At 46.9% G+C, this 20,566-nt stretch overlaps 1 protein-coding gene across 1 annotated transcript; it reads left to right on the plus strand.

Moving 5' to 3' along the window:
- The first annotated feature begins 924 nt into the window (after positions 1-924).
- Positions 925-19,919, plus strand: LOC127207938 (multidrug and toxin extrusion protein 2). Its single transcript, XM_051167286.1, has 10 exons — positions 925-937; positions 7,621-7,734; positions 8,711-8,778; positions 11,709-11,817; positions 12,566-12,641; positions 13,720-13,789; positions 14,162-14,294; positions 17,884-17,978; positions 19,182-19,236; positions 19,492-19,919. Exons 1-10 carry the CDS (start codon positions 925-927, stop codon positions 19,725-19,727), a joined length of 969 nt encoding a protein of 322 aa, XP_051023243.1. The 3' UTR covers positions 19,728-19,919.
- The last annotated feature ends 647 nt before the right edge of the window (positions 19,920-20,566 follow it).

The following is a 20,566-nucleotide window of genomic DNA, read 5'->3' on the forward strand; positions in this document are numbered from 1 at the left end:
GGAAGGCATTGGAGAACCCCAAATAAGATAAGTTTTTAAAAGATCAAAGCCTACAGGAAAGTGAGTGAAATTCATTTGCCAATCTTCCCCCAGCATAGTTGTCCACCGCTGGATAGGCTCTAAAGAGGAGGTTTCTGAGGATGCCTTCAGGATCGGCTTTGGAAGTGACTCAGAAGAGGCTCAGAGTATGGTGGGCGTGGCTTCCTGAGACACGCCTGGTGGAAACTGTTAAAAAGAGCTTCCACTGGGAGGCTGAGGGACACAACGTCTTCTTTTCCAGGGTCTGCAACCATCATCCTTCTGGGGGCTGTGAAACCCTTTCAGAACCTGCCGGTTTCCTGAGGGGTAGACTCAAGATGAGGGAGAGTGGCCTTGGGAAGCGAGGCAGTCTTGAGTAGAAGCCAAGATGGCTGCCATTTGTGCAGATGATGGGCTTGGTGGCCACCCAGAGAGATGTCAGAGCCAAAATCAGGGGCATGTTTAATATGGGTGTTATGAACAGTGAGGTGGCCCCTTCCTCCCGGATGGTTTCAATGGGTGAGGGTCATGTGGGTAGATGGACAGGATCTGTATAAATGTTGTGTCGTTTCCAGATCAGTTGGAAAGCCCTAGTGAGGGCATTAGTTCTGCTTTCCAGGCTAATATGAAATTACCCACATGGGTCCTTGGAGTCTAAGACTCCCTAAGGCTTCCTGTGAAACGCCCTGAAAGCCTGTGTCCCACCACATAAAACTGCTTCTGTCTACGAACACAAGCTTCGGGTTGGGAACGCAGGGAGCCCTGTGCCTCTACCTCTGCAGGTAAGGCCAATTGTTTCTACACAGGAATGCTGGACAGTCGCCTCAGGGGTAGGACCTCACAGGAGAATCACCCGTCAGGGTTCTCTGATAATCTCTGGCATTTGTAAGAGCAGAGTCTAGGGTGATGGCACAAGCTGGTGAGTAAAGGCACCTACTGCCAAGGCTTAGCGTCTGACTTCTATTCCTGGAACACCTGTGGTGGGGGCGGATAACTGACTCCTATATGTTGTCCTTTGACCTACACACACACACACACACACACACACACACACACACACACTGTGGCATACATGTGCACATACACACTCACTAATTCTTTTTAAATAGAGAACTGTCTAGTATGGTTTTTTTCCTGTTGTGAGTCTCATGAGTCCCAGACCCTACACTGAGCTCATTATGAATCCAGGGATGAGTTTGGACTTCTGGTCCTCTTGCCTGCAACTCCTGAGTGCAGGGATTCCAGGTACATGCCACTCTATGCCCCATTGACGCAGTGCTGGGGATTGAACCCAGGACTTTATGCATTCTAAGCCAACACCCTGAGCTACAGCCTCAGCCTAAGTCTACTATTTATTGACTTTATCATCTGCAGTCTAGTGGGAGGCCCTTGAATTAAGCTCTAAGGACCTAGTGAGGGAAGTAAACCATTGGGTTACTTTAACCTAAGGTTAATTTAGATGCTTCTTCAACCAAGAGAACGACAGCTGGCAGTCTCCAGCTCAGCGCCATCAAGTCTAATGACTTGGAGAGAGACACTACTGGGTGATGGGAGGGCTCCAAGTTTGGGTGAAGTTGCCCCTTTTGATTATGCAGATGCAGAGAAAATCTGCACGATTAGGAAGGACTAACAATGGGACCAAGGTAAGTGCCTGTTTTAGAAGGCCAAGGCCTGTGTCATTCCCAGAGATTCCATCTAATCGATATTCCTCGGCCCCTCAGAGGTGTGCCCAACCTTTTGGCATTGACACAACCATCTACAGAGTTCACCCTTGAGGATCATGCCCTCATGTTGGGGAAAAAAAAAAAAAAGGAAAAAAAAAATCTCATGACATTTTAAGTAAGTCTTGTTGGACCATGTTGATGGCTGCTGTGGGATGAATTGGGCCACATTGACAGCTGTCATGGGAACCTCAATTCTGCAAAACTCTGTCACGTCCAAGGGGTCCTTAGTAGTTTTATAAGTCGGATTTCTATAGTTTTGACTTTACTATGATGGAAAAGGCTCCTTTTGCCTTGGAGTAACAGACGTCCCAGGGACTGGACCTTTTCTCAAGAGATTTGAGCCCTTGAAGGAAAACCCTAACCACAGGAGGCAAGCTTTAGAAGTTACTTGATCTGAAGTGAGTTTTCCCCCCATTGGTCCTATATTACGAAGTCAGTTACATACTGAAGGAGGCTATTCTCAGGTGGTGGCTTAAGAGGGGACAGGTCTTTGACTGCTGCCTGTCATAAGACCTGGGGACTATTTCAAAAGCTCTGAGGCAAGATGGTTCAGAAAAGCTGCTGAGTAACCTGGGTGTTGGGGTTCGGTGTTCTACAGCAAATGGGAACTGAGTCTGGGTGGGTGGGCATACACAGACACACAGACACACACACACAGACAGACAGACAGACAGAGACAGACAGACAGACAGACAGACAGACAGACACACCTTAATCTAACATTGTGAAGCAGGAGGTGTTTGGGACTGGGACACCTCTTTTAAGGTCTTCAGGTTCTAGAACATTCCATAGGATCCTTGTGACTTCTTTATTGCCCAGATGCGGACTTTACTTGAAGTGTCACAAGGAACAGTTCTAATAGCTCAGTGACCAGGAGTTTATCAAGAGGCTGTGTTTCCACACTCAGCCTTAAAAGGATAGTGGGACATTTGAGGGAAAGTGGAGTGACAAGCATGGCTGTCAGTGGATGTCCTGGAATGTGTATACCTCAGATAACCCGCAGGTTAGAAGCATGAGTCCAGGAGAAGAATGAGGCCCTACTCAGGCCATGTACATTCTGGCTTTAAGCCTGGTTCATTGCTGTCTTAATACCTAAATGTAAAAGCAATATTATATCTATTTTGGAAGGATATTCACAGTCAATGATAATTGGGGTACTTGCTCCTCAACTGGCAAGCTCTGGGGTGTGGCTCCTTTTCTTTCCCATGTCCTCACAGTTTCCCTGTCTAATCTGCTGCAGTTGTCCTAAAATTTACAGAGCTACAGTATAACTTAGCAATTCCACTCATGGGTACGTATTAAAAAAGAAAAGGATGGTTGTGTATGCAAAGACCCTACTCATGAATGATCACAGCAGCTGAGAGGGAAGCAACCTACATGTATCACTCAGCCAGGAAAGGGAGGAAGGGTCCAGATGGGTGTGGCTCTGTGGAGGGTCATCAGAAATATCAAGCTGAAGGAGCCAGATTCAAAGGACAGGCATGTAGGAACCAGGCCTGACTGGGCTGCCTGCCTGTCTTGCTGTTTCATGTCCTGTTTCTAGCAGCTTCCAACTTCTCCTTAGACAGGAGCCATTGTTCAACACAAATTGGGGTATCATTTTTCCAGTTAATAGGAATAGTGGGAATTGGAGGCCATTCAACAATGGCTCCTATGGAAAATACCCTAGCCCCTGTTTATCAGAAGGATGGCAAAGAGTTATCTCTTGGTCTGAAACAGGACAGTTATTGCCCTGTAGGTTTTTGCCTAAACCTTCTCCTGGGCAAAATCCTTGTTGATTTAACATTCTTTGTACTGGCTGTGTGGTCAATACAACCCCCATTCCTTCCAGTATATCCCTTCCCCATAAATTAATAGGAATATGAGGGAGGACATATGGCTGAAATATTCCCTGATGTCTCTCCTCATCCTTCCAAGTCAACATCTTAGTACTGCGAAAAGGAGTGTTGGCTGTTCCCACTTCTTGCAATTGGATATTTGTTTGTTGCAGTGGCCAGGCCATAGGCCAATAGGAGAGAGAAAGGACAGAGGTGTCCGCTCCTATGTCCAGTAGGCCTTTAAAGTCTCTGCTATCAATTTTCAGTGCAAGCATAGGGCGGTCATTAAGGGTTGCACTCCAATAAGCCACTGGCTCAGTAGAGCTGAACCCTCCCTCATCTCTCTTTTCCTTTAAAAATGGGTTGGTTATTCAGAATTGAGGTACTAGGATTATTTGCACTATACGGGCTCCTTGGGGAATCACCAGAATACCCTTAGTAGTTTCCACCATAATTTTTATTTCTCTCCATCTCTCAATGACTCCAGGAATAACTTTAAGACCTCTCATAAGGGCACTACTTCAACTCAGCAACAGTCCCAATGAGCCATCAGGTAACGGACCAAAAATTCCTGTCCCAATGGCCTGGGGGCCCATCTGAGTTGTTAATATGACTCTGGTGGAGGTACAGAGGTCCAATCCTGCACTGCCTGCTGTCCCCGGGTGAGATCTCGGATAAAAATGGGTTTCTTTGGGGGATAGAATGCACAGGTTGAATCATTTGAAAGGCAGGTGTCTGCAATGCTCCGCACACGTGTCTTGACAGGGTCTGGAGCTGACCCCGGGACCCGTTTCCCTGCATTGGCCTCCCTTGCCTATTTGTCTTAGAGCGGCACTCATTCTCCCAACGATAACCTTGTTGGGAACAAGGACACAAACCTGGCTTAGTATGATCAACTCTATCTCGAGCTTGTTCAGTCTCCCTTTGAGTACATTCTCTCTTAAGGTGTCCTATCTGGCCACATCTGAAACAGAAGGTGACTGTCCTTGAGCAGCAGAAGCTATTACTTTCCCCATTATGTGAGTAGTATCTATACTTCGGCAAATTTTCAGATAGTCATTCACACTTTTATAGTTATAAGGCCGAAGGGCTTCCTGACAATACTTATTAGCATTTTCAAAGGCCAATTGTTTAATAATAGGCATGGCTCCTTCCACATCTCCAAAAATCCTTCCTGCCAATTGCATAAGGCGATCAACAAATTCCTGGAAGGGCTCTGAGGGTCCCTGGACCACTTTAGACAGCTGTTCTCCTGCCCCCTTATTAGGCAAGGACTTCCAAGCCCCCGTGGCACAAGTTGTAATCCGCGCATACACAGCTGGGTCATATTGTATCTGGGCACTAAGTTCAGTATACAAACCCATGCCTGCTAGCATATCCACGTTTCTCTGTGGAACCCCAGCTGCTGCATTACCTGCGGCGGTCTGAATACACTGTTCCTGACAATCACTGCGCCAAAGCAAATAATCACCCCCACTGAGGACTGCTCTACACATTTGTTGCCAATCACTAGGTGTTAAGAATTGTCCTATGAAGGATTCAAAAATGGCAATCGTAAAAGGGGCATGAGGACCATAGGCCATAACTGCATCCTTAAGCTGTTTTATGTCTTTAAACTGGAGGGCTTCATGCTGTCTCTGCATTTGCCCTGGGTTAGTTGGGTGAGGCACTTCGACTACTGGAAAGACTACTCCCTGAGGGGGAGCAGAAGGCTTTGCCAAAGATAATTGACTTTGGTAATCTGGGTTATACGCCGGGGGCCGCTCTCCTCTAGTTTCTTTCCTTCAATCTTACACTCCCTCAACAACTTCTTTAGGGCCCGTATCTCAGAGGTTAAAGTTGCCTCTTCCTCCTCAGAATTAGAAGAAGATATATCAGAGGCAATCTCAGACGGGGCCAAAGATTTTACAGAATGCTCCTCCTGCACTTCATTTAAGGCAAGTTCCAAACTTCCTAGTTGCTCTTATTTTCTCGTCCTCGCTCCTAAGCGCATCTCTAACAAGACGCCATAACGAAAAGGTAGCGATAGGAACACTGTTGGACCCTTCATTTCGTAAAGTCCTCTGGAGACCAGACTTCACCTGATCCCAATCTTAGATATTTAGCTCTCCCGATACCATAAACCAAGGACTATTCAATTCTATTGTTTTTATAAAATCTTTAACACTCTCCTGCTTAATCCCGGTGCCTTGATCCTCTAACAGTCTCACTACTTGATCCACCAGAACCATGGACGAACCTGCGTCACCCATTTCCAACACGCCCGTTTCCTACCTTCCTGAGGTTTAACTCATACACACACACACACACACACACACACACACACACACACTAACACAGCGGGTCCTTCGTGCTAAGAGAGCAGCAGCCGCAGGTTTATTATTCTCGTTCCCTTCAGAGTTCCAAAGAGCCTTCTTATAGGCAGCAAAACAGGAATCCTCCTTCCAGGTGAAATCCCTCAAGAGGTGATTGCACACAGGAGGAAAAGTCTCAAGGTAGGGGTGCGTTCTCAGAGTAGTAAACATGACTAGCTAACCAAGATAAACACAGACATGGAAGCTGCTAGAAACAGGCCATGAAACAGCAAGACAGGCAGGCAGCCCAGTCGGGCCTGGTTCCTACACAGACGTGGCTCCTTCAATGTGAAATACCACAGAGGTAAATCCACAGACACAGAAAACAGGTTAGTTTTGGGGGGTGGGGGTGGGTGTTGGGGAAAAAGGCTTGTCTGCCATCTTGATAACCTGGGGGTGTCTTTGTGGGATGATAAAACACCTTGCAACTCGGCAAGAGTGTGACTGCACACCTGTATGGAATGTGACTAAGGCCCACACTTATAAATGTGCTCTAAATTTACCTCAAAATATTTTATCCATATAGCGTCCTGTGCTGTAACGTGGTTATAATATTTTTTATTGTCTCTTTGATGACATACATTTCTACCCCTATAAACTCACTGTTTATTATTGGTTTCTTCAGTAGCTTTTGAGAGGAAGTGTGTGGGGGACAGTCCTGTGCACTGTGTATTCAGGTGCTGGTTTCTGTGCCCTGAGATCTGGTTGCAGCCTGGAAGTGCGCATTGTCATTTCTATGAGGAGTTTCCTGTATCGCTATTGTATAAAGGATGCTCCCCAATTATCTCTGATTGGCTAAGAAGCTCTTTATACAGTGGCTGGGCAGAGAGGGCAGGAGGCGGGACTTCCATTCTGAGCCAAGGGGGTTTCAGGTAGGGACCAGAAGAGGAGAGGAAGGAAGAAGATGGGTGAGGAGGCCACCATGAGGAGGTCACCGTGAGGACCAAGATGGAGCAGGAGCAGCCAGGGTTAAGCTAGATGACAGGTATCATGGGGTATCATGGCTAGGAAGTAGCCAGACTAGCATAATCAGGTTAGAATAGATGAATATCTGCCCAGTCACAGTGCCTAAAGCTTGTTGAATAAATCTACAGGTCTCTATGTCAATCATTTAGGACCTAGGGCAGGTATTGCAATAGGCCTTTACTAATACCCTAATTCAACAAGAGAGTTGGCGATGCTGGGTTGTCTTCTCATCCTTAAGAGAGTGAGCCAAACAAGCAAAAGGGGGTACCAGCTGCCTGGCAGGTGCTGTAGTGTTCACCACAGACTGTGTGTTAAAGGATTAATCCCCAGTGCAGTGCTAGTGGGAGACTGTGGGACCTTTAAGAGATGGGAGCCTAGTGGAAGGTGCTCCAGCCACTGGGAGCCTGGCCATGAGTGGGATCGTAGGAGCCTGGCCTCTTTCTTCTCTTTGGCTCCACACCATGAAGAGTTGAGCCTCTTCTGCTGCTCCAGCAAGGCTCCCCTAGCCAACAGGGGACCTTGAGCTGAAGCTGCTGAAAGTAATTAAATGTTTTCTCTTCATCCACTGAGCACATCGGGTAAATGCTACAGTCATGGAGGCCCAGTAACACCGTGGGCTTCGCACCCCATCTGGTGTGACTTGGGAGCTTTGTGTTGGGAAATACCTGGATGTTGTCTCCAGCTTTGTGAGAGGTGGTGGCTGTTACACAGTGCATGTCTGCTTTCTCGCCTCTTCTCCAGGTTGGACCAGGGAGTGCTTCCAGGAGTGGGGCTCCTACATTCGCCTGGCCATCCCCAGTATGTTCATGGTGTGCATTGAGTGGTGGACCTTCGAGGTCGGGACCTTCCTTGCAGGTCTGTGTGCACCCAGGGGAACCGGCACACAGCCTGGGCAGTCACAGCCCAGGGGCTTCCCAGAAATGGGAGCTCTGCTTCTATTATCTGGTGTTCTGTGGGGGTACTTAGAGGGGCGGGCAGTCCAGGCATGTGCAGTGGCGTGGCTTTCACTCCGGCTGTGTCCTCCTGCTATGCCAACAAGGGAAGGGAGCCTCATGGAATGGGAGGACAAACTCCCCAACCCAGCTGTCCTGGCTCTCAGACCACCTGGTGCCGTGGCTGCCAGCTGAGTTTGGCTATGTGCCAGCTGTGACTAACTGTAATTATTTTGGTCTTATTTCTGCCTGTTCATAGTTCAGACGGCAGCCATGGTGTGCTATGGACACTGCCTGCTTCAGTTGTCCCCAAAGCTGTACACGATGTCCCGCTTCCCTTCTCGCCACTTGACTCCTGAGACACCTGCAACCCCAGGAACCTCTCCTTACCCCGCTTTGCTCTTCAGGGTGTCTTTCCTGATGGAGCGGGGGTTCTAGAGTGAGCACATCGTGCTCTGTGCCTGAGGTCTTGGCAGCTTGTCAGGAAGAGATGGCTAGGGCTTTTGCTTTTGAGCTATTCTTGGCTTATCTTAAATGGGCCAGAAGCTGGACACATAGTGTAGTTGCAGCCTTGTAACACACACACACACACACACATACACACATACCCATGTATAAATATATATATTTTAGTTTCATGAAGAAAATGGTGGCTGGGCGCGATTGCACATGCCTATAATCCTAGCACTCAGGGAGGCAGAGGCAGGCAGAACTCTGTGAGTTCGAGGCCAGCCTGGTCTACAAAGTGAGTCCAGGACAGCCAAGGCTATACAGAGAAACCCTGTCTCGAAACAAACAAACTAACTAACAAAACCTCACCCCACCCCACCCCGCAAAAAGAAAGAAAATGGTTCCTCCAGTCCACTATTTGACTTGTATTGTGTGAGTTGCTGTTTTAGGTCTTGTCAATGTGACAGAACTAGGAGCTCAGGCGGTCATCTACGAACTGGCTTCTGTTGCCTACATGGTAAGAGCATGAGTGACACCTGTATCTTCTCTGTGTGGAGGTGGCGAGGCTGGTGTGGCTCTGGGCCACTGAAGACCTCTGGAATGAGGAACCAGGACCAAAGGACCAGCTGTCAGAAAGGGAGGAGGAGAGGCAGCTGAGGAGACATGCTGCCTGAAGTTCAGTTGCCATAGTGGGGAAGGGCTCGGCACATCATAAAAAGTCAGGCAGGTGGTGTGCACTTGTAGTCCCCAAGGCAGGGAGGTGAGGACAGGAAGACCCCATCCGGCTTAAATGGTGAGCCCCAGGTCCCAATAATAGACCCCTAAAACAGGTGGGCTGCTCACCAGGAAGAGCGTCTAGGGTTGATGCCTGGCTTCCACTGTGTGCATGTACACACACTGCCTCCCTGCCACCCCTGCCGTCCAACACACACACACAGTGATGTCTTTCTGTTTATCATCTGTCAAATGCTGCTTTTAGTTTCTGAGAACATTTCTTTCTTTCCCCTCTTTCTTCATGATGTCACGGCATCTTTAGCCATCTCTGAGGGCACCGAGCTAAACATTTAAATGGTCTTTTCTGCTCCCTGAGCCATCTGCTCTGTTTCTGCTGACAGCTGGTGGCCTCTTCTTACCTTCCCTCTTCTTGGAGGATGCATGCTTCAGCTTTCTCAGAACTCTGGTGATGTATGGAATGGTCCATGTACACATATGGATGGATGAATACATTGGTCTGTAAGACAAAGAAGAGGCTGAGGGAGAAGACTGTGAATTGAGGGCAGCCTGGGTTACTTAGGGAGACTTTGTGTTGGAAAGAAGGAAGGAAGGAGAAAGGAAGAAAGAAAATGTGTAGTCAACGTGCTGCTCCAGTTCTTTCGTTTAGAGAGTTTTCTCCAGTGTAACGATGGGACCCATCAGCGCCGTGCTCATTTCAGCCTTGTGAGTGAGGTGCAGTCTGGCCCCCTCACTCCAGCCACCCCACCCCCACCACAACAAAGGAAGGGCCGGCTTCTAGATGGCAGCTGGCCCACCCGTGCTCCTCTGCTAGCCCGTGTGCAGTGAGAGGGAGGCCCACCTATGCCTGGCCGGCATCCTGGGCACCGTGCCTTCTGCCTCGGGTGCTGCCACTTGAGCTTCCAGACACTGGGGCGCTGCCTCCCTCGGTGTGTCTTCTGGTCTGTGGTTTCTCACAGTTCCTCCCCAGGAGCGTGGCACTGCACCTGCGGTGCTGCTCTAATGCTGGGTGTTCTTGCTCAGCTACCGAGGCATGCAGGTGCACGCCCTACTAGTTGTATCCAGGGGGTGGAAGGTGCCACACGAAGTGGTTATTCAGCTGCTTTTTAAGATATCCAATATGTGTTTATAAATATTTTCTTCCATTTAGCCAGAAGCTCTTTTAAAAGTTTACCTATTACAGCATGTATTGCTTGTACAAAATAATGTATTTTCCTTGTGGCCTTTTCATGTTACTCATCTGTCTCCAACTGAAAGATGTTTATATAGACTTTGGGCACACAAGGCCTACATATTCCTGTGTAGTCATACCTATTTTTAAAATGTGTGTGTGTGTGTGTGTTTATCTATGTGTACATGTGTGCAGGTGTACTCACAAGGAAGGCCAGGGGATGGTGTTAGGTAATGTTACTCTATCACAAGGCCTCTCACTAAACCTGGAGCTTGGCTGGTGCCAGCAAGCTGCAGTGACCCTCCTGTCCCTCTTCCTACCCCTGCAGTGCTGAGGTTATAATAGGCTTGCGTGGTCATGACGAGCTTTTTACTTGGGTGCTTGGGATTTGAACTCAGGTCCTCATGTCTGTCTGAGCAGCAAGCACACCTCACATGCTAAGCTATCTCCCCCACCCCACTTTAAATTTCTTAATCTTAAAAACATATATAATTTTTTTATCAAACTCAAGTTAGATTTCAAACTATAAGGAACCAGGCTACAGTTTCAGGTCACAGTCCGTCCTGGCGGGGAAGTCACAGCAGCAGGAGCTTGAGGCAGCTGGTCTCATAGCAGTGGAGAAGAACAAAGCCATGCAAGCGTGGGCTCATCTCCTCTCTCTTCGTCCCTCTTGCTGTCTTGCCCTCCCTCCCTCCCTCCCTCCCTTCATTTATTTTTGAGACAGGTCTTATTTTGCCTGGGTTGTCCTGGAACTTGCTATGTAGACCAGGCTGGCTTCTGACTCACAGACATCCACCTGCCTCTGCCTCCCAAGCGCTGGGATTAAAGGCATACACCACCACAGTCAGCCCACGGCTTTCCCCTTTTTAGTCAGTCCAGGAATCCAGCTTAAGGACTGGTGCCACCCACAGTGGGTAAATCTCACTTCCATCTAATCAAGATAATTCCCACAGGTATGCCAAGAGGTTGGTCTCCCACGTGGTTTTGCATCTCATCCAGTTGACAGTGCTGTTTCATCTGTCCCACTGTCAGTGAAATTATGAGGTTCGATTTCATCAACCGTCATGTGTGCCACAGTAGAAGGTCTAAGTGCTCTTTCACGTAGTTTATTCAATTTTTAGAAATTATCTATTGTATATTGACTTAGATCTGACCTTGTCGAATGTATTTTAAACTAAGTTACAATAGAGTTTGTGTGTGCTTCACCATTAAAGGGAGCCCCACTCTCCTGCCCCCAGCCAAATCCAGCTCTGCTCTGGCTTGCTGGGACTGAGGCTCTGGGGGTAGTGTGCACCTTACTTCTTTACTAGGGAAGAAATCTGGTTTTGAGGCAGCCAAGCCACCTGTTTCTAGTCACAGAGCTTGGGTGCTGTAAGACCCCTCTCTAGAACCTAGATTGGGGAAGTCTCCATGTTCTACCACATGAACATGCAGATTTCTCTGTCTCTGTCTCTGTCTGTCTGTCTGTCTGTCTGTCTGTCTGTCTGTCTCTCTCTCTCTCTCTCTCTCTCTCTCAACTGTGCCTTATGATTGCTAATCCCCAGGTGCCCTTTGGCTTTGGAGTGGCTGCCAGTGTCCGAGTGGGCAATGCCCTGGGGGCCGGGAATGCTGAGCAGGCCCGATGTTCCTGTACCACTGTTCTCCTGTGCGCCGGTGAGCACTAGCCCTGACATCCGTACTGAATTCGGTGGAATGTCTGCGCGTATTTGTGCTTCCACAGAACAATGTCTGAGATGGGTAAATCTGTTCCGAACAAAGTTTACTTCTCACAGCTTTTAGGACTGGAACGCCCAAGACCAAGGTACTGCCAGGCCTAGCTATCTGGTGAAGTCTGCTAACGGCTTCCAAGATGGGCTCCGTGTCCTATTGTCTTGAAGGGAGGGAACTCATGTGCTGGAAGAGAAGGAAGTGGAAAAGGGGCCAAATACCTCAGCCAGGCTCTTTTAGAAAATACCTCCCACAGCTGGCAGCAGGGCTCTCGTGACTCAGTCACCCTGTTATGTGTTGGGAATGAAATTTCACCCTGAGTATTAGAGGAACAAACACATTCAAAATGTAATCCTCACGATCCCAAGGGTCCAGCTGTGGGTAGCAGGCGTCCTTAGAAGGAATAAAGGACAGCAGGTCTTAGTTGTAAACTAAGTAAACACAGACAGTAAAACATACACTGTAACCCTGATTTTGAGACAGGGTTTCAGCACGTGGCTGAGGCTGGCTATGAATGCCCAGGTCACAAGGTGAAGCAATCCTTCTGCCTCAACGTGTCCCACACAGCTGGGACTGCAGGTGCGCATCCCGGAGCCCAGCTGCAGTCTCGAATAACTGACGCAAATCTCCCGTGAGAAGCTTTGCCACATTCTGGAGAACTGTTGTTTCCCCTGACACCTTCTGTATTTCCCAGGTGTCTGTGCGCTGCTGGTGGGAATTCTGCTCGCAGCCTTGAAGGACGTGGTTGCCTACATATTCACCAATGATGAGTAAGTAGTCAGTCATCCAGAAGCCATCTTTGTTTTTATGCTTTCTTACCTGCATTCTTCTGGATATGAGGGGGCACTGCCCTACATTTTACAGGAAAGCTTGAAGCCAAGCCAGGAAGGAGAGGCAGACACAGACTTGAAACAAGTTTGAATGACACAAGCCCGTGCGAATCCACCCCACTCTTCTAGCACCCACGCCACTCATCAGGTCTGAGTGGAGTTTTGCTCTGACAAACAGAAGAAAGCCTTGGGTTGGTCTTGTCCCCAGACAGGCACATTCATGGGCCAGGGCAGTCTGTGGGGATCGCCACTTCACTTGAGGTGGTGATTTGCAAAAATCACAGACTCAATCTTATACTTCTGTTGTGTTTTTGGTAACAATAATTACATAATTATTTGAGTATAAGAAATGATCTAGGAATAAAATGGATATTATCATCAGCCTAGCCTGGTGGCACAGACCTGTAATTGCAGTTATTTAGGAAGCAGAAACAAGAAGATCACAAGTTTAAGGCCAGCTTGCCCAACTTAGTGAGACTCTGTCTCAAAGTAAGTAATTATTTTTAAAAGGATAAAAAATTCTCAATAGGCCAGGAGTGGTGGTGCATGCCTTTAATCCCAGCAGAAGCAGGTGGATCTCTGTAAGTTCAAGGCCAGCCTGGTCTACAAAGCAAGTCTAGGACAGCCAGGGCTACACAGAGAAACCCTGTCTCGAATAACCTTTAAAAAAAAATCCTCTATAGTGTCAAAAACTTTATATACTGATAAAATTTGAATTAGTAAGATTTTATCATATACTTAATTTGTAAAAAATTGTAATGTGTGCATGGAGTTGTTAGGCTTATGATTAAAAAAATTGGTGTGTGTGTGTGTGTGTGTGTGTGTGTGTGTGTGTGTGTGTCATAGCACATGTGAGGAGGTCAGCAGGTAACTTCTAGGAGTTGATTCTCCTTTACCATGTGAATCCTGGGGATGGAACTTAGGCCATCAGGCTCAGCCGGAAGCACCTTTACCAGCCGAGCTGTCTCTCTGACCTAGATGTGTTTAAGTCACTGACACCGTCCTTCTCCTGTAACAGGGACATAACTTCCCTTGTGAGTCAAGTGATGCCCATTTTTGCTCCCTTTCATCTGTTCGATGCACTTGCAGTGAGTATGCTGACTTCCTTGCTCCCCGTGGCCCTGCTCTCTTATACAACCCAGGACCACCTGCCTAGGGTTGGCACCACCCGTGGTGGGCTGGTCCCTCCTACATCAGTCATTGATCAAGGAAATGACCACAGCCCAATGTGATAGAGGCGATTCCTCGATTGGGGTCCCCTCTTCCTAGGTGACTCTATAGTTTGTGTCAAGCTGACAGCACCCAGCACATGACGTGAGGACCCTGTAACTAAACTGTTGTGGTCCTTCCTCTCTTTAGCAGCATTTGAAACAGGATGCTGTCCTTCCTCAGCTTTGGGACAGCTCCATGTGATGAGCGGGTACCCGACTGTCACAACACTGTTGGTTTTCTCCCTGCAGGGCACCTGTGGCGGGGTCCTGAGAGGTACAGGAAAACAAAAGATAGGCGCTGTCCTGAACGCCATTGGTTACTACGGGTTTGGTTTTCCTATCGGAGTGTCTCTGATGTTTGCTGCTAAACTTGGGATCATAGGTACGTGTTTGAGCCCTTAGCAGTTCACCCCAGATCTTACTGTTGTAGTGAGATGAGTCACTTGAGCTGGAAAGCAGTTGGCTGGAAAGTTGTTCTGTGGAAAGAGGGACCATTCCGTCATGGTGCCTGCCGCAGTAGGAGCGAGCCCTGGCAGCGACTCTGGAATTACTGTTTTTCATGACTTCACGATGCTCCCACTGTGTCTCCATTAAAGGGCATGATGGATTTGAGACTGTAATGTGCATGTATGCATATGGCTTTAAATCATGTTTAAGAAGTATCTATGGAGGGCTGGCGAGGTGGCTTAGAGGGTAAAAAACACTTGCTGTGAACTCATGACCTCATTTAGTCCCTGGAATCCATTGTTAAAGGAGAGAACCAATTCCTAGAAATTGTCCTTTGACTTCATGGCATGTGTATTCACACTCTTACACACACAGTGCACACCCACATACAGTTAAATACACATACAATCGTATATACCTATAATCACATACACAATCACACACACACCATTATTCATATAAATATCCAACCACACATGCACACTTATATACACACACAGTCGCACACACGACCACACACAGTCACACATACAAATGATAAATTAAAATGTAAAAGAATTGGCTGTGGACTCCGTTTCATTGAATGTTTTTCGCAGAAATGTCTGAGGACTTGACACACATGTTTTTGGTGCCTTTGAAAACAATTCTTTAATTTTAACCTTAGATCACACATGAAGGTGAGGGGTGTTATCTTCCTCCTAATCACCCTGACCATGACATAACAACTGAACTGCTGGATTTTTATGTCATCATTTCATGTGAACTTTTTCGATTCACTGTAGTTGTATTTTATGTGGATTTTTGCTGGGTGTGCATGCTCGAGCCCGTGGCCTTGCAGGAGCGAGGTGAGCGTTCTGCCGCTGAGACACACCCTCAGCCCTTGCTAGAGATGTTAACGACATTACTTACACACAGTCCTTGCTTCATAAAGTCACTGCATTTTTTTGTATGCCCCAGGGCAAGTTAAATAAAATAAAAATTGCCTGTTTTTGTAAGCATTCTACAATTCTTCCACGAAGCTGTTTTGTTTTGTTTTCAAACTCACAGCGATCTGCCTGCCTTTGCCTCCCGAGTGCTGGGATTAAAGACATGCACCACCACACCCAGCCCACAAAGCTGTTTTAATTTGAGATTTTAAAGAAGTTTATGCTTCTGAGTGCATCTCAGTTTCTGTTTGGACTTTGATTGTGTCAACATGAACAAACTATATAGCTCTTAGAAATGTTTTAAGGTTTAAAATCTTTAGAATGTGCAAAGTAATTTAAAAATTGTATATGAACTTTGTATATATGCTCATGTTTTTACCTGCTCTACATCTGTTTTTATAACAATGAATTTTATTTCATATTAAAATGGTGCAGTTGGAGCTGGGATGCCGGCCATGCATGATGCCCTGGCTACTTCCTCACTTTTAAATTCTAATTAGAGAACTTCACTACTGCCCCATATGTGTGGAACCACGCCTCCCATTCTCTGTCCAGCCAGAACATTTTTATTATGTAACAAGCTGTATTTCCCCCCATTTCTTTGCAAAACTCAAAGTTATAGCTGGCAGAGGAGCTGTGCTATGTGGCACCTCTTCTCTGCTTCTCTGGAAGTGGGCATTTGAATGGTCCCTGTTTGCACCCAACACATACGCACCACTAACACGTTCCTGAGCCTTGCTGTAGCATCAGTTCCCAGGGATGGAATCACGGCATCTAAGGTTATACACTGTCATTCCATCTGCGTCTCGCCTGTAGGGATCACTCCAGCTCCTGCTTAATGTTTATGAAAGAGCAAACTGCTGATGAATAGATCAGATGATTAAGTCTCAATTTACAGCGAGTCCCAACTCTGTGTGGCTCCCTCTTCAGTGACTGCTGACATAGAAGAGATCACTTTGAAGTGATTAAAAACCGTTTATTTTGCACAATAGAGTAGCAGTTGCTAGTCTTGGTTTTTGTTTTCTGGGGTTTGAGGTTTGTTGTTGTTGTTTTTCGAGACAGGGTTTCTCTGTGTTAGCCTTGGCTGTCCTGGACTCACTTTGTTGATCAGACTGGCCTCAAACTCACAACCATCTACCTGCCTCTGCCTCCCAAGTGCTGGGATTAAAAGCGTGTAACAGCACACCCGGCTGCAGTTGCTATTCTTACAGAGGACCCTGGTCTGGCTCCCAGTACCTATATGGCAGCTTACAACTGCCACAACTCCAGTTCTAGAGGGATTTAGCGCCCTCTCCTGTCTTTCTCGGGCACTGCACACACATGGTGCACTTACATTCAGGAAAAACACTGATGCACATAAAAATCTTTAAGAAATAGTTTCTTCATTGTTCAAATCTCTTGCAATCTTGCCAGCACTTAATATAATTATTTTTAATCTTTGTCAGTTTAAATGGTTAACTGCAGAGGCCCTTTGTTTCATTTTTTATTTGAATATTAGGTTGAATGCTTTTCATAAGTTCAACCACCCATTAAATATTTCTTCATTCATTAAAAAAATAGTTTCTCCTTATACATATTCTTTTATGGAGCTCCTTTAGAGTCTCAATATTTTAAAATATTTATGTATTTATTTATGTAATGTGTGTGTACCTGAGAGTATTATGTGCAGTGTCTGTGGACATCACAAGAAGGCATTGAATCTTTTGGGACTAGAGTTATAGACAGCTGTGAACCACCACCATGTGTGTGCTGGGAACCAAACCTGGGTCTTTTGTAAGAACAGGAAATACTCTTGACCCCCCAAGCCATCTCTGCATTCCCCAAGTCTCTGTATTTTTTCAGTTAGAGGAATATCTTCCAAGCAAGCTACTTCTTTCCTCCCTCCCCTAATCTCCTCCCCCTCCCCTTTTGTCACTTTGACTCTGTTTCCCAGATGGCTTTGGGACTTACCATGAGTCCCAGGATAGCCGTGAGCTGTTATCCTCCTGCTTCAGCCTCCTGAATGCTGGAATTGTAGGCCTGAGCCACTACACCCGCCTTCAAAGCCAGCTTTAGAAAACACCGGTCTCACACCCATGCGTATGTATGCCAGTCTGAAACCCTTTTCTGGGTCCCCATTGTGATGGATACATAGTGACCCTGGATTCTTCTGCAGTTTTCATGCCCTCCATGGCCTTCTCCTACCTTGCCATTTCCTACTTGGCCTCTCCCCTCTCCCGAGCTGGCTCCTCCTGCCTCGGTCTGCACTGCTGGCCTGCACCTTCCCTGCCTGATTTCTCACCCCTCAAGTCTCCTCCTCAGAAGACACCCCGGCAGTCATTTGACTCCACTGCAGGTTTGCATCAAGGCCCAGAGAGGGCCTGCCACACACCCAGCACTCTTTCAGTTTCTGGGTGTGTCTCCTTGCTCATCATCCGTCCCTGCAGAGTCTCTCATAGCTCGGCAGCAGACTTTGGTCCTCTCTGCTTCATGCTTATCCAAGGTTTTTGAGAAGTGAATTTAACTGAACTTTTGCTCCACTGATCATGGGTTATTGAGGAAGAACTTTGATGATCGTGGGAACAGAATTGATCGTTGATGCTCACTTTGTGTCCACAGGCCTCTGGGCTGGACTGATAGTCTGTGTCTTCTTCCAAGCCCTCTCCTACCTGGTCTACATCATGAGGACAAACTGGAGCAGAGCTGCGGAGCAGGTAACAGGCTCCGAGCCCCTCAGAAACACACCAGTGCCTGACCCACGGTTGGGAAGGCATCTTCCAGGTGAAACACACCAGTGCCTGACCCACGGTTGGGAAGGCATCTTCCAGGTGAAACACACCAGTGCCTGACCCACGGGTTGGGAAGGCACCTTTCAGGTAAGATGGTAAATAAAACCCCACCAGTTTTGAGACAACAGTGAAACACTGCATGGTGAGCCATGTTAACTGTGAAAAGGCTGAAGGGAGACAGGAAGAGAGGTCCTCTTCATTAGAGAGGCCTGCTGTCTTCTGACCACAAGACTCAGTGTAAACAAACAAACAAACAAACAAACAGGAATTGGCTTCAAAATACTTTTGGTTTTCTGTTATATAATTTCCTGTTTATGCTGATTAGAATTTTTTAAGGCTTCAGTTAAAAAAAATTTATTTTTGGTCTGTTCTTACAAAGAAGTAATGTGTTAGGTGTTTGTGGTTTGTTGGACATTTGGGCCATGGTGCTGACTCATTCGTATATGAACAGAGACTGAGTGCTCATCTCACTGTGGTGAGGCCTAACCTAACATGGGTGGGTGGGGTGGCTAAGAGGAAGGACTCTTTTTTTTGCCAGGGGGGGGTGTGTTTCGAGACAGGGTCTCCCTGTGTAGCCTTGGCTGTCCTGGACTCACTTTGTAGACCAGGCTGGCCTCGAACTCACAGCGATCTGCTTGCCTCTGCCTCCCGAGTGCTGGGATTATAGGCGTGCACCACCACGCCGGGCAAGGAAGGACTTTTAAAGAGACAGGAGGTAAGTTCAGGAGTTCTGGTGTCGCCCTTTAGTTTTCTGATCCCTTCGGCTTTGCCTTGTGGTGATGACTGTACGTTTCTTACGTACATGTTGATATTGACTTGGTCAATAGATTGGCTTTTAGATGGTGGTGCTGTTTACCTTTAGATTTTGGTCCCTTTATTCATGTTTGGAGACACTAAAGGCATAAGTGCAAACATATTAAACCTTCAGATTTTCCATTAATGCTGCCAGCTGGGGACAATGGGAGAAGATCAGCCATTTTCTGGTGTTATCATCTCTTGGCATGTCATGTGACATTTTCACAGCCACAGAAATATGCTGCTTCAGATATTATAGACTCTCAGAACTAGCTTTAAATTGAACTTTTAACAAAAAGCTACTCCCATTTACTCATGTAGCCTTGTTTTTAGGCACAAGTTCGAGCGGGGCTAAAAAGCAACAAGGAGATGACCCCCGCCCCAGCAGGTAAAGGGCCACTCTCTTTACAGCTCCATTTCTGCTTTATAAAGTCTGAAACTCAATTTTCCCAAAGAGGTTGAGCTCATGAGCTCCTGCTCTTGTGACAATAAAATTGTCTCAGCCATAATTTACCAGGCCAATTCTGAACTCTCCCATTAAATGTTCTTTATGTAATTTCACACAAAGTAACACACAACTGAGGGTCATTTTTTTTTAATACTCCAGTGACAAAATGGATATCCCACTGCTCTCTTCAAACAGATCTGCCGATCTTGGAAAGAGAAGTTACTGATGGAGTGATTTTGCCTGATATTATCAGACCGGAGAGCCAGACCGGCCAGCTGGTAGTAGAAGAAAGCAGCCAGTATGCCGTGCACACCATTGGGCAGGTCTTGACTGGGAGACAGCTGATTGTCTACCGCGGGATGGCACTGGCTGTTTCTATTGCTGTCCTCATAGCAGGAATTGTAGTGCGAGTTTTCAGCGACCGTGGCTAGGATGGGATTGTCACCAGTCTGTGGGCAGATAATGGCCGTGTGCCGTGTCCTGAGCATGGGTGTGAGCTCGCTATTACAACAGAGGCTTCTCGCTCAACTGTGGGTAGAAAGGCTGGCAGTAAGTGTGCTGGTTACACTGTGAGACTGCCCCATTGTAGTGCGGGTCAAGGAAGGAGCAGTATACACACGCACCTGGTGTGTACAAGGCCCCCGTTTGATGTTCATCACTAGGGTGGGGGGAAGGAAGAGTGAACAGATGAATGAATAAATGGCTATATGAATTGGGGGGTGGTTGGTTGCTGGGGACAGAACTCAAGGGCCTCAGCACATGCTAGGCAAGTACTCTTATCACTGAGCACCCCCAGACCCCAGAAGTTCTGCTTTTAAGAATGTTTTTTTCCAATGACTTTATCATGATTTCCAAATATGTGAGTTTGATTCTCCCCACAGTGAGGGCACTTTACTCTCCTGTGCATCCTCTGCTGCTGCGCCCTCCCAGTGAGTGAGCATCAGGTGCCTGTTCTCGGTCTGGGTATCGTGCCACGTATGTTCATAAAATAAATACCTCAGATTTAAGACGCGTGCTGAGAATATCTGTGTACACGATGTTATTATAAAAGGTAACTTCTAGGGTTTTACCTTTATAGAAAATTTTATGGCAATTTTCTTATTAATTAGAAAAGAAATACATGGAATTTTTTTTTTCCTGCTCCTTAGCTCCCACAATACTTTGGTTTGGTTTTACTTTCCAGGAAAGACATTTTTTACAGGTTAATCTAGAAAATTTGGTTCAGATCTATGACAGTTTTTTACATTAGATATAAAAACAACAAAAGAAT

The sequence above is a fragment of the Acomys russatus genome, chromosome 25 (assembly GCF_903995435.1).
Source record: "Acomys russatus chromosome 25, mAcoRus1.1, whole genome shotgun sequence".
Lineage (NCBI taxonomy): Eukaryota > Metazoa > Chordata > Mammalia > Rodentia > Muridae > Acomys > Acomys russatus.

What these genes read in the sequence shown, in the direction of transcription:
- LOC127207938 (XM_051167286.1), top strand. An exon ending in TACATATTCACCAATGATGA is followed by an intron (nt 12,642 to 13,719) that starts GTAAGTAGTCAG and finishes CTCCTGTAACAG; the next exon opens with GGACATAACTTCCCTTGTGA. An exon ending in GATGACCCCCGCCCCAGCAG is followed by an intron (nt 19,237 to 19,491) that starts GTAAAGGGCCAC and finishes CTCTTCAAACAG; the next exon opens with ATCTGCCGATCTTGGAAAGA.